Source organism: Lissotriton vulgaris, chromosome 12 (assembly GCF_964263255.1).
Source record: "Lissotriton vulgaris chromosome 12, aLisVul1.2, whole genome shotgun sequence".
Classification (NCBI taxonomy): Eukaryota; Metazoa; Chordata; class Amphibia; order Caudata; family Salamandridae; genus Lissotriton; species Lissotriton vulgaris.
Window position 1 is genome coordinate 4,990,585 of NC_141700.1, and position 12,978 is coordinate 5,003,562.

Sequence of the window (12,978 nt, forward strand, 5' to 3'; positions counted from 1 at the left end):
CAGAAGCCTGATCTTGACAGTGTGAAAAGGTCAGGCCTGAAGAGAATCCTCTGGCGGGGTGGACTGATATCTCCAGGAGAAGCCAGGTCTGTCTGGCCTAGGATGGAGACACTAAGATTTGTGATAAAGATGTTTCCTGAGCTTCCTGACCATAAATGGAATCGGCGGTAGAGGTGGAAAAGTGTATGCAAATAGACAGACTAGTTCATCTTTAGTGCGGTGGTGTGGGTATCTGGCGATAAAGCTAGGGCATTTAGCATTTTCTGGGGTTGTGAGAGTCTAATTGTGGCGTGTCCAAATGCTGAAAGTATCTGTGGAGCACCTGGAAGTGCACTTCACACTCATGGTCTTGAGCCATCTTGCAGCGCAAGTCAGCAAATTTGTTGGCTATCCCTGGTAGATGATCCGCCTCTGGATCACGAAGTTCGCCAACACAATCGCCCCCCTCAAGAAAGCCACCGGAAGACACATCAAGCCGGTTAAAAAAGACACGAACGAACAACAAAACCACGGAACCATGCGCTGCCTACATAGGAGCCACCACCGCACACCACCAACTCATCAAATCCACAAGGAAGAAATCCCTCCAGGACAGAATCCTCGCCAGCGCACATAACACCAAAGAGCTCTTTTCCATCATCAAGAATTCGCCAAACCCTGTAGTGAAAATAACAGACGTTTGAACCCTCCCAAGACCTCTGAAACAGACTCAACACCTTCTTCCACCACAAAATTAAGATACTGTACGACAACTTCGGATCCCGCTCACAACAGAAACACCTTGAAAACCATGAAAAGCATCAACACCGAAGCACCATCAGACCCCTGACCACACCACATCTTCAAAAGAGCCAACTCTGCATCGCACCCGATCTACGTCGGATGATCAACTGCTCCTTCGAAATGCCACTGTCCCCGACAATTGGAAACACAATGAACTCAACCCCCTCCTGAAGAAACTCTCTACGGATCCCTTGTAGCCTGGATGCCTGATCGGGATCAAGATTATGCTTATTCCTTCTTGGCCCTGAGGCCTCTTCATGGTGTCAGTCTGAACAAGCAGGTTGTGGCGCACCATGGCAGGGTAGTGGCAACTGTACTCATGATACGTAGCATTGTCTTGGTCTCAGGCCCAGAGACAGTGATCTGCGACGTGAGCTGTACCGGAGCATGTTCGTCCCCTGAAGATGTGTCGGAAGCAGTGTAGTGTGGGCTGGCTAGGACCCTCCAACCTTCTGTTGGAGCTCTTGCCTCGTTGTTGTGGCTGAATTCTGCCTCATCTGCCTGCTCCATGATGTGTGCGTGTTGATCTTGTCGTGTCAAAATTTGTATTTGAACATTGCTATGCAGCGCATTGTTCTTTGTGCGCTGGAGACAGGCACACGTTGCATCCTTCGTGTGTGCAGGTGTGGGTGTTCTTGGCTCCACACCAAGGGCACTGTTGGAATCGTTTTCTTTGTCTCTAAAACTGGAGACATGCCTTGGGTTTTTTATAGAGGACTCTAGTGTATGCAAGGAGGATTTCAGTCAGGCATACATAAGTAGGTTTGCAGTGATCCTTGGACCAGGAGCTATTCTAGCCATGTGCAGGTTTAATAAAGAATGTTTACCGTTTCCCATGTACTAAAAGGAGGAATGCAATAAATGCCCGAATTACTGCTTTTCAGAAGTGCCCCAGTGTCTGGCACATGACAGGATCATTCAGTGTTCAAGAATGTCACTGAAGACGGAGAACATAAAACATTCAAGGTACTGATTTTGGCTTAGTACATGGTAAGACTCAGAGAACAGATACTGCTGGTTTTTTGGACGTTCCATGTAACCACGGTACAAAGACAAAACACTCTGAACTGACTTACCTGCAAGCTATTCATAACTGTCTCTGTAGGATCCCCCAGAGCGATCATAGCCACCACTCCTGCCTCCGCTGAGGAGAAAGACAATTCAGATGAGTATCAAAAACAAAAGCGGACGGTATACACTAATTCCTAGCAAAGTGAAGTCTGACAATTTACAGTAAGTGTGATATTTAACAGCAGTCAATAAAGCTAAAGCACACTTTTACTGAAGAGCTTTTCCAGTTAATTATATCTAGCACATGTATGAACATGCAAGTGTCTTTTAGTGGACCTTCCTCCCAGAGAGGCTGGTCTTTCAGCCATGGGTGAACCTCAAATCTTGCATTTTTACTTTTTCTTTCACACAAATCCATGCGTGGGGGTCCGGCCCATATCTGAAAAATATGATCACCTAATTATGTTGATACCATGGATGCAAGGCTTAACACAATCTCCTAAACTCATGCACGGAATAATTGTATTCGCCAGCGGAAGGCAATGTTTAACATAGCAGTTTTTCTATAAAGCAAATGATATTGAAAATAAAGGACAGACCTCTGTAGACTATACTAAGCCCATCCACCCCACTCTGTGACCCAAAGTCCAGACATTTTGGTGGTGTTGGGGGGACTCCAAGCTCAAACCCTCCTCAGGGGTGCCAACTGCCAGGTTCGCACTGCTCGTAATAGCATTATGAACCGGGAGGAGAGAGGGAGCATATGACTTAGAGAGATAGTAATGCTGCAGAACAGCATTGGATCTTTCATAGATTCACACGCTTGAATAACGATTCATTAAGTAAAATTTGGCAAAGACATTGTGCAGAAATTAGGCTTACCATACCGATAACGTTCACACAATACAGAGAAACTGATGTCTCAACTGATAATTGGACACCTAGATGATAGTGTCTGGGAAGGTATGCTAAGGGGTCATGACCAGGTTGCTGCTCTGTTAAAATCGATTCTGGGCAGGAAAACGTTGGGGGGCCCAAGCAAGCTATACCTCACTGGACTCTCCCGGGTGTCTAGTTTTCAGAAATGTGTGGGTCTGGTAGGTTTCCCAAGATGTCTGCCGATCCCGGGCAAAAAACCCAGGTGACCCCCTCAATATGTTTTGGGCCATTGCCTGTCGCTGGTACTTGAGCCATTTTTATTGCGAGACCTGGGGAAACGCGGAGTGGTGGGACATTTGTGGGTTCACACAGATTCCTGAACTTTTCACCACAAAAATGTGAGGAAAATGTGGGTTTTTTGACCAAGTTTGAGGTTTGCAAAGGATTCTGAGTAACAGAACCTGGTGAGAGCCAGACAAGTCACCCCATCCTGGACTCCCCTGGGTGTCTAGTTTTGATTTTTTTTTAGGTTTGCTAGGTACCCTAGGTGCCGTCAAGAGTTCAAAATCTACAGCTAGGCACTTTGCAAAAAAAGGGTCAGTTTTCACAGTGAAAATGTGGTGTGTCCACGTTGGGTTTTGGCCAGTTTCCTGTTACGGGCACTCGGCCTACCCACACAATTGAAGTACCATTTTCATCAGAAGGCTCTGGGGAATGCGGGGTGGGTGGAATTTTGTGGATCCAGGCAGATTCCAGAACTTTCCGTCAGTGAAATGTGAGGAAAATGTGTTTTTGATAACGTTTGAGGTTTGCAAGGGATTCTGGGTAACACAACCTGGTGAGAGCCAGACAAGTCATCCCATCCTGGAGTCCCTTGGATGCCTAGTTTTCAGTAACATACAGGTTTGCGGGGTTACCAATGTGCTGGGCTTTCTGCCACCAGGTGGGGGGGAGAATTTCTCTGGTTGGCGACGATAGAAGCACAACTAGTTTGTGTATCTACTGCATGGTTGCTGTGTTAAGTGCGTGTTTTGATGTTGTTCAGGTCGAATTTCATGAGAGGAATTGCAGATGACATTGTAAGATTGCACGTTTATGAGGTTTCCATGTATGCAGATTCCCTGCTTTTTATTTTTAAAATGGCGGCTGGGGCACTCCAGTTAACGATTATTAATGCTAATTGTGGCTTTAATTTAATAGGCAAACTATTGTTTTTGAAACTAGCCCATGGGTCGAGATGGAAAAGGTGTTTATGAATGTTAATGATAATCTAGTGATTGACGCCAACATTAATTCCCAGGTAGTTACCCAGGGACTTGTGGTCAGGCAGCAGTTGCAGTGACCAGATTGCGCAATTAAATACAAACTGCAGGGGTTGGTCAGAAAGCAGCATGCGCTCTACTGGCAGGTGGCGAGCATGGAGACATTTCAAGGATGGCAAACCTTTGTCAGTTGTCCAGCCCTACGTGGACAGCTAGGTTGTCTGGCACAACAAACAACCACTGACTTTCTGCCAACGTTATTATGGAACTCATTGTAAGAGGCCACTGCGCAGCTACAGATCTCAGAAGTTACGCTGTGGACAGAGAGGGTCAGCTCTAACAAAACTGAGACCACCCCAGCTCCAGGCACACCTTGCCACCACAGGCTGACACTACTGCAAACAGCAGTCGTGTCGTTGCTCTGGGACCCGTTACACAGTGGTGGCTGCAGCAGGTGCAGACACTCCCTCGCCAACAACACGAGTCCCCTTACCCGCCGTAATAATCACGGGATCCACCACCATATCCTCCTCTTCTGGAGTCAAAACGGCTACTACCATAACTGTTGCCATAATTGCCTCCGTACCCATCTCCGCCGCCTACAAGAAGGAAGCAGACAGTCAGGAGTTTAAAGAGGAAGCAAGAATTTACGTATGTTCTAGATCTCAGCATCAGCAACAAGCTTTTGGGTATATCTTAAAAAAAATGTATTGACATCCTCCCCACAGAAGTAGAAAGGTTGTGACTGTGGTAATAAGGCACTTAAAGATGTTCCACATAACATCATTCCAATACCTCGCCCTCCTCTGCCTCCACGGGAAAATCCTCTGCCGCCACCAGAACCTCCTCGATAGCCACCACGATTTCGATCTGAAGATTTGCCGGCTTGGTCAACTCTGATCTGGCGCCCATCAACAGTCTGGAGTGCAGGAGTAGAGAAAACACAGTAGTATGGTCAGCTTAGAGGAACACAGAATAAAAATGCTGAAATGCCTGCAAGCCATGTGTTCTATAAACGCACTGCAAATCAGGCAAAGTTCTCTATAACAGAAAATACCACAATCATTAAGGTCAACTGTGCCTACGAGTTACTCATATTTGTGCGTTTCTTCCATGAATTCACTAAGCTATCAGCAGATCCCAGGCATTCTCAGTTATATCGAGATTCAGGGACCCCCACCTTTCCATTCAGGGCCTGCAGTGCATCCTTTGCGTCATCTTGATTGTCGAAGGTGACAAAGCCAAAACCTCTGGATCTCTGGGTCTCTCGGTCTTTTACTACAACAACTGCAGGGAAAACAACAGCTGTGTGAGAGCCGTCTGCGGACAGTCATTACCATTTCAGACATCAGAGAAACAAGATGCATGAAATTCAGTCTCACCTTCTATGATCTGCCCATACTTGGAAAAAGTGTGCTTCAACGTGGACTCGTTCGTGTCAAAATTGAGGCCCCCAACAAAGAGCTTTGCATCATCAGATGACATGATGAGTTCTGAAACCTGCACAGAGCAAATACTTCAATCACTATAAAGGCAGGAGATTAGGACAGCTACTAATAAATGCAGTTCCCAATTTAAATAAACCCTTTCAGTAACCCGAATGAGGTAGAAAAGTTAACAGACCGCCTATCAGGTCTATATTGGTGTATGTGTCAGAAACCACTGTGAAGTGTTTCCACATTTTTAAACTTATTGAATAAAGACAGCATGCCAAGCAGGTTTTTGGAAAAGAACATAGATTACCAAATCATCATAAGAGTATTTTGCGTGTTGACGTAGTACTTAAGAAAAGCATTTTAAAATGAAAAATTAAAACAAGCTATGGTGCGTCCAAGTGTATGTTCATCTTAAGAGCAAACTCCAACTGTCAACTTTAAAGAGTCTTAAAGTGTGTCCCATCATGCGCAGGATTACGTATGCCGTTTGGTTTGAGGTTAAGGAGAGAATGGATATTTGTAGCACAAACACACATGTCCCTAAACCACAGGTAGATCTTTATTAATTCAGGGATAAAATCCATTTTGGGGAGTCACTATTTTAAATGTCTTTTTTGTTATCCTTGAAGGGAAATGGTCATTTAGTATCCATAAATCCTGTTAAAAGCTTCCTTCATACATCGGTTTTCGGGGGCTTGGAGATCAATTAAGGTAAGAGGGTATAGAGGCTTTAGCTTCAAGCGCACTCGTTCTGAGATGGACAATTCAATAAAGCTCAGCAAAAATATTTACTAATCTTTTGCTAGCCGCAAAGTACTGATTTGGTAAATTGCTCATGCCCGCAGTGATTGCTCCTTTCCTCCTGCCTGCATCAGCCTATGGCTGACAATATGTGTTGGCCTTAAAGCAGCAATTTTTATAACAAGATACTACCTAGCAAGGGACTGCTAAAGGAAAACTTGTCTGAGCATTATTGGCAGCGACATCATTAACAAGGGGACCGAAAGCCTGAGATAGGCAAATAAAGATGACATGGTGGCATTGGTTATCCTTGGCAAATCACAGTTTACCTCCTTTTCCCCGAGACTTGAAAGAGCAAGGCGATTTTGTGGAAGAATGCAATGCTTGTTTCAAGCTGTTCGTGCCATTGTCAGTGAAGTTCATGTGGACATCCTGCAAGCGGTCAGAAGCAAGATGGTCAAGCACAGACACAGTAGGATGGGGGCGGAGGAGCTCTGGCAAGCACCGACGCCTCCTGTGCAGGTATGTGGATAGGTGAAGTAGCGGTACCATGACAGACAAGGACAGTCTGAAGCAAACTGCACATGATTCCAGATCTGAAATCACCTCGGAGAGGGGAAGCGCCACCAGGTTATCGAAGGGGTGTATTGTTTCGATCTTCGTTCACCTTGCTGCAAAGGGATCAGGTAGCACCTTTCCTCAGATTGACTGCCACTTGTGCTCTTTTAGCCTCTTAAGTATGTAATCCTGAAAGGTGCCCAGCTGCAATGTAAAGATTCCTCACCAGAACCAGTGACAGGAGTATCTACACAGAAATGTGGATGTTAGGAATTGCTGCTTGTTGAGTGAGCGAGGATATGCAGATGGAACGGTCTGGGGTGGGTGGTGTAGGCAGTAGGATGGACGGATTATGAGTGCCAGATGAACGTGCCCTAAATTCTAGCCTGTTGCTGAGATTCTTCAGCGTTTTTGGAAGACTACCTAAAAAATAGTGAGCTTGTCCATAGTGCCTCTGCATTCCTCCAAAGATGATCAGTCACAAATGGCAAGATTTCAGGATTCTGGGAGTAGCAGGACGACGACGACATGCAATACCACAGAGGAGACATTCCTGACCAGACGAGAAGTCACCCAGAGGCAATGGCATCTTGTACAACACAAAGCCTTCAAAGGCCTTTGTTCAAAACGTGTAATTCCTGAATGAATAAGACTAAAGGTTTGAGGTGAAGACATGGTTGCGTCTGCAAATCCTGTAGTACCTTTTGTCTGCAAATGGCCTATCGCCCAGAAAACTACAGATGAAACTTTCTTTGTAACCGAGAAAGCCTGCTACTACCCTCGTGCATTTTGCCAGGAAAAAAGTGGGTGGGTGACCTTTTTTTGTCTGAAAGCTAAGACCCAGTATTGGTAATAGCTTTTTCTGATAGTGCTCCTCATGAAACGCATATTTTGCAGAAATGTATTATTGTGGTGTGGCATATTCAGTCTCCTTTTTGTTGCGACATTCATATAACATTCTCGACACACTGCCAGGTCTGAGATTCACAAGTGGTCAAAATCATCATATTGAGTCCTTCTTGACTAAGAAGGAGTAGGAGTACATGCAGGTTATTTTCATGTTTAGGAACACTCTGCCCCACCCACACTAAGGTGAAACTGAACTTTTTTGTACCAGCTGATCAAGAGAAAAGGGATCTACACCCTTGAAAGCATGGTGAGCCAAGAACTTCAGAATCGGATCTGCTGTCCAATTGAGCAGTTTCTAGCGACAATGTTTGTTTTTATGTTATGCCAATCTGAGGGATGGGTGGAAAGGATATCACAAAGGGGGTATCAGGCAACAAAGGCTTGATGGTATACATTGATGGTATGTAGGGTCTTTCTATATCACTGGAAGGGGTCGAATTATAAACTGCTGAAATGTTTAATTAGAGTATATGAACTTGCGGTGGCTGGCCCATGCCACAATCCTTTCTGTGAATCTGTAGTCTCTCTCCTCTTCTCCAAACATACTCCGCGCAAGGTTTCACCTTGAATTTATTTTCTAGATCCCCTTATCATCATGACTTGCAAAGAACAAATACCACGATAAGGGAGAGCCTGATTTCTCCAAAGTTTGAGGTATTCAAGAGAAGATCCAGCTAAGACATTTTTGGCACCCGAGATAACTTCCATTGTGAATTAAGTCTGCAATGTAATTAGTAGTTCTGTCTTCTGATCTAGTATTGCTCAGAAGGCCAAATCATTGCAGTGATGGCTTCAATGCCTTCTCCTTTGTGTATCTACATGCAGGCTGGTGGATAAAGAGCACATGATGCCCTGGTGATCTCTGGGACTGAGTAAGTTGAAGAGTGCGAGGGCAATAAGCACACAAACCGGATGCAGTGTCTGTTTTGATATGCATGCTGATATCAGGTAACTATAAAAGTTTCATCCCTAGTTCGCTAGGACCTACTACAGCAGGAGTCTTCATACTGGGGGGCGGGCCTCGCTAGGGGGGTCTTTCAGTGAGCCTGGGAGGGGGTGGGGGGCCTCTGGCCAAAATGAGCATATTATGCTGATAGAAATTCTTTGTTTTAAGCAGGAAAAAATGAGAATCTCTAAGACGCTCTGTAACCAGCCATCACGGACAGCTCTTGTCATTTATATTTATTTATTTGTTTGTATAACGCTAGAAACGCCCCCCGAAGGGGCATCTCTGCGATTAAGCAGACTGTGAGGAGAGGCAGTGGTTCCTAGCAAGTTTAGCAGATACAGAACAAGAAGGTTTTAAGCAGTTTCCTGAATATCAGATGTTCTGAACACTGTCTGAGAGAGAGAGGGAGCTCATTCCAAAGGCGAGGGCCAAGGTAGGAAAGAGCTTTCCCTCCTAGTCTAGCCTTTCTTATACAAGGTACTTTCAGAAGATGTTTACCACTGGAACGGAGAGACCTTGAGGGTGCATAGGGTAGAAATTTCTCAGAAAGATAGGAAGGGCCCAGGTTCTGCAGTGCCTTGTGGATGATACAAGTTTTAAACTTAATCCGTTGGCGGATGGGAAGCCAATGGAGCTTTACAAGGAAGGGGTGGGAGGGAGTCCTGGATGGAACATTCAGGACCAGCCGTGCTGCTGTTTTGAACTACCTGTAGTCTGCTGAGTAAGGTATCAATGGCCGAAATCAGCAGGCCGTTACAATACCCTAGCTGGGAGTATGTGTCAAAAGGGAAAGGACCCCAAATACTCTTCAAAACCCCACTCCCATTTCTAATCACACGATGGATACTTTTACACATTAGAAGGGCCTGTTTGCCAAACGTATTATTCTGGTCAATCAAGTATTTAGTTCCATTTTTAAAACTATAACATAATCTAACTGCTATGTTCAAATAGGTCTTGTTTTTAAATAAGTTGAGACATTTTTAAACATTGGGAATTTAATAGAATAATTGTGAAAAATTCGGGGGGAGGGGGGGGGGCAGCATTGAAAAGATTGAAGACCATTGGCCTACAGTGCGGCTCCTACGAGTGTCATTCCTAGTTTGGACACCTCCATGACATTGGCTCCTTGAGCGTTGATCGGATACTCCATGTTGTGTTATTTCCCACCTGCCTTTCCTTGGGATATTCATCTTCGCTCGGTTTCTCTTGGATTGTTCTAACAAAGATCCTCTGATCAAATGTGTTTCTCTGCCCCAGCCCTTTCATTCACTTATCAGATGGTCTAAGCACAGCATGTGGCCTCTCAGGTGATCGGTGCAGCTGGCAAAGCGCTGATGACAATGGCAGTCTCGATACACACAGTGTGGGTTAAGCCACAGGCAGGTACTTACGAAGATTTCGTTTGATTTGTTTTATTTCATCATTGAAGTCAATATGTTTGGATTAAAATAGAAAAATCGAAAATACAGAAGTTTATTTGGGTACATTTTCTTCATCATTTGAACTTGGTGAAATTACCAGACTGGAGGCACACAGGCTGGCCAGTGGGGTTCTTTGACCCCATTATCTTTCTTTACCTGACAAGGTGCCCTTGCAGTAGAGGCACAAATAGAGCATTCCTGCTCACTATACAGTAAGGTAACTTACCGGAGCAAGCAGCCTGCACCCAAGCGGCTGCAAGCTTTCCCTGTTAGACTGTAAAATGAGTCCCAGCATCAGCTTGCCCTAGGCGGCACGCTCAAATGTATCTGCAAATGAAATGAGCACTGGCACAGCCCAGAGCTCTTGCGTTGGCAGCAGACAGACCTCGCTTTTTGATCATGTTCCTTTTAATGTGTTTTTCTGAGGCCGTCCGTGCTCGCTCGCTCGCACCGGCCTGCACCTGGCCACACAGTGAGTGTGATGATTGTTGATCCTGTAGTTGTTCTTGAAATTCTGAAGCACGGTTGCAGATTTTAGCCCCGAGTGTCCAGGGTCTGCGGGTTCCAGTCCCTAGAGGCGCTTGTACGGCCAAGGACCATGGACACGGTTGACACGCGGGGTTAAGACGGCAGTTCCTGTCCGTTCGCGCGGCCTCCACGGCGCTCCAGTCCGCGGACCACAAGTCCCAGCATGCACCGCTGCAGGCCTCAGAGCTGGCGAGACCCCGCCCTGCAACGGCCGAGGGTTCAAGGACGCGCGCCTTCCTTTGTGCCACTAGACCCCGCCCCTCGGATGTCGTCACTCGTCCACGCGGCGCGCGCCCCCATGGCCGCAGCTACCGCGCGTGCGCACGAGACCCCCCCCCCCCCCCCCCCCCAACCCCAACCCCTCTCCCGAGTCCTGCAGGACCGCCCCCGCGGGCCCAAACCTGAACAGACACCGCGCTGACTGCCCTGCGCCCCCCGGGCCCTCGCAGGGGACCCCCGGGCCCCTACCTGAGCGCGTGCGACAGATACAGACACGGTGGGGTCGAGGCGTCGATGGCTGGTGCGCAGGCGCGCTCCTGCTTATATACGCCGGCGAGCCACGCCCCTCATGAATATCCATAGTGATGCGCTAACGACTGCACAGCCAGGCCCCGCCCCGGAGCACTAGAAGCGGAAGAAACTCTAGTCAGCCCTGGGCCTACTGCTGATGCTGATGCTGATGCTGATGATGATGATGATGCTGCTGCTGCTGCTGCTGCTGCTGCTGCTGCTGAGGCAGAGGCAGCTCTTGGCTGAGATGCCTCTGGCGCTGGTGTCTTTTGATGCGAGGCGGTAGAAGCCTCATTACTCCACCTTCATTTTCAGGTCTTTTAGTCGCGGTTTCGCTTCTTATTGATGTAGACACTTTGGCACAGTTGAAGTTGGTTCACATAGTCAGCGCTTTGATGGGAAGCGGTTTGCAGAAATGTCAGCAAGTTTCCTGAGCCCTGGGATTTCTTTTTGATCCATTCACTTGTGGAGTGCCCCGCTGAGTTTGCGGAGAGTCTTCCAACACCTAGGTCGCCGTGGAGTTCTGCTGTTCTTGCGAAGCAAGGTGCACCTGCTGCAATCCGCAAGGCCTTGCCCTGTAGTCTCTACAGGTCCTTCCGATACGTCAGGAGGCCGCCCCTCCAAACTGGTGACACATTGGTCAAATGATTACGTTAACTGCCTGCACCTTGCTCCAACCTGGTCCTCAGGAGTGGGTACAACGCGGCCAGTTTGCTTGTTGCTTTCTGGCAAGTCTCCTCTATGTGGTTTCTCCAGCTGAGTGGAGTCCAGAGTCAGCCCTAGGTGGCTGTTTTCCCATTTGGTCTCCTCTCCATTCAGGAGGACTCCTGTTTTGCTTTCTGGTAAATAACGTTGCTGTGGTTTTGCTTGTGTTCAGGGTGCCAGTCACTATACCATTCGAATAGTCTGCTGAACAATGTCTTGACATTCTTAACTACTTCCTTGTCGTTGAAGCATTAGCCAATGAATGCAACATTTACAGTGTCAAGATCTGCCCAAAATTGTGATAACTAGAACTGGTGACACCTGGCGTGGACAGTGCAAGGTAGTGGTGGGCAAGCCAAAAATTAACAGATCAAGCCAGGGGGCTGCAATATAAGTAAATAAAAAACATAACATGATAAAGTCTCTTCCAAACAAAAACCTCAACATGTGAAACATTTGACATTGAAATCAAAACTAATTATTAATGGCAAACTTATGCTCATTCCTGACCATGCAGCAAAACTGCTATTAGTTAACTAAGAGCAAGACACATGTCATGTAACCCTGGTATGCGGCTCGTATTGCACAAGTTACTACTTGTGTAACGATATATCTGTAAGAGACATTAGTTAGTGATAAATTCCTTACCTTAGAATATCCCCAGGCGTCAGACTGGATCCAGAAACTTTTGCGTAGCAGTACCCCTGCGCGTCGGAAGGCGTCGTCTGCGGCTCCGCGTCCGTCGTGGGCGCCGTGATGACGTCGTCGGAGTACTTAGACGCCGCCTCCGCGTGCTGACGTCAGTTCTTAGACACAGCTTTTCCACGCCAGAAACGCAGAGCTATGCTAAAAACCAACACTGGTGCCTTGAAACTAGGGCCCTGAAAGGGGATGACCTTAACCCTAGATACCAGTTCGCAGAACGGGGAGGATGGGTGGGTCAGTAAGGAATCTATCACTAACTAATGTCTCTTACAGATATATCGTTACACAAGTAGTAACTTGTGCATCTGAAAGAGACACGTTAGTAATAGATTCCTTACCTTAGAATAGATACCCCAGCAATACCAACCCCGGTGGGGGGTCTGCGAACCATTAATCACACCAGTAAGTCCTGGAGGACGGAACAGCCAAAGAAGCCATTCCTCCAGACTTGGCTGTCCAGGCAATAGTGTCTTGCAAACGTGTGCAGCAAGGCCCACATAGCTGCCTGGAAAATGTCCTGCAAGGGCACTCCCCGGCCCAAGGCAGTTGTAGTCGCCGTGGCTCAAGTGGAATGAGCC

General features: G+C 46.9%; 1 protein-coding gene across 4 annotated transcripts in view; it reads right to left on the reverse strand.

Moving 5' to 3' along the window:
- The window catches only part of LOC147673013 (cold-inducible RNA-binding protein B-like), a 115,008-nt gene extending 104,009 nt beyond the window's left edge, over positions 1-10,999 (reverse strand). The window contains exons 1-6 of one of the 4 annotated variants that reach the window (XR_015302588.1): positions 10,949-10,998; positions 5,318-5,435; positions 5,116-5,222; positions 4,731-4,854; positions 4,429-4,534; positions 1,860-1,927 (exon numbers count right to left, since the gene is read on the reverse strand). Coding sequence is in view for 2 of the 4 variants with exons in the window: in XM_086946672.1 (XP_086802798.1) it covers positions 1,867-1,927; positions 4,429-4,534; positions 4,731-4,854; positions 5,116-5,222; positions 5,318-5,420 (501 nt within the window). In the remaining 2 variants the exon portion in view is untranslated. Of the gene's footprint in view, positions 1-1,859; positions 1,928-4,428; positions 4,535-4,730; positions 4,855-5,115; positions 5,223-5,317; positions 5,436-10,948 lie in introns of all 4 variants that reach the window. The other 3 variants (XM_086946672.1, XR_015302589.1, XM_086946673.1) reach the window with 3 other exon arrangements.
- Positions 11,000-12,978: the final 1,979 nt, after the last annotated feature.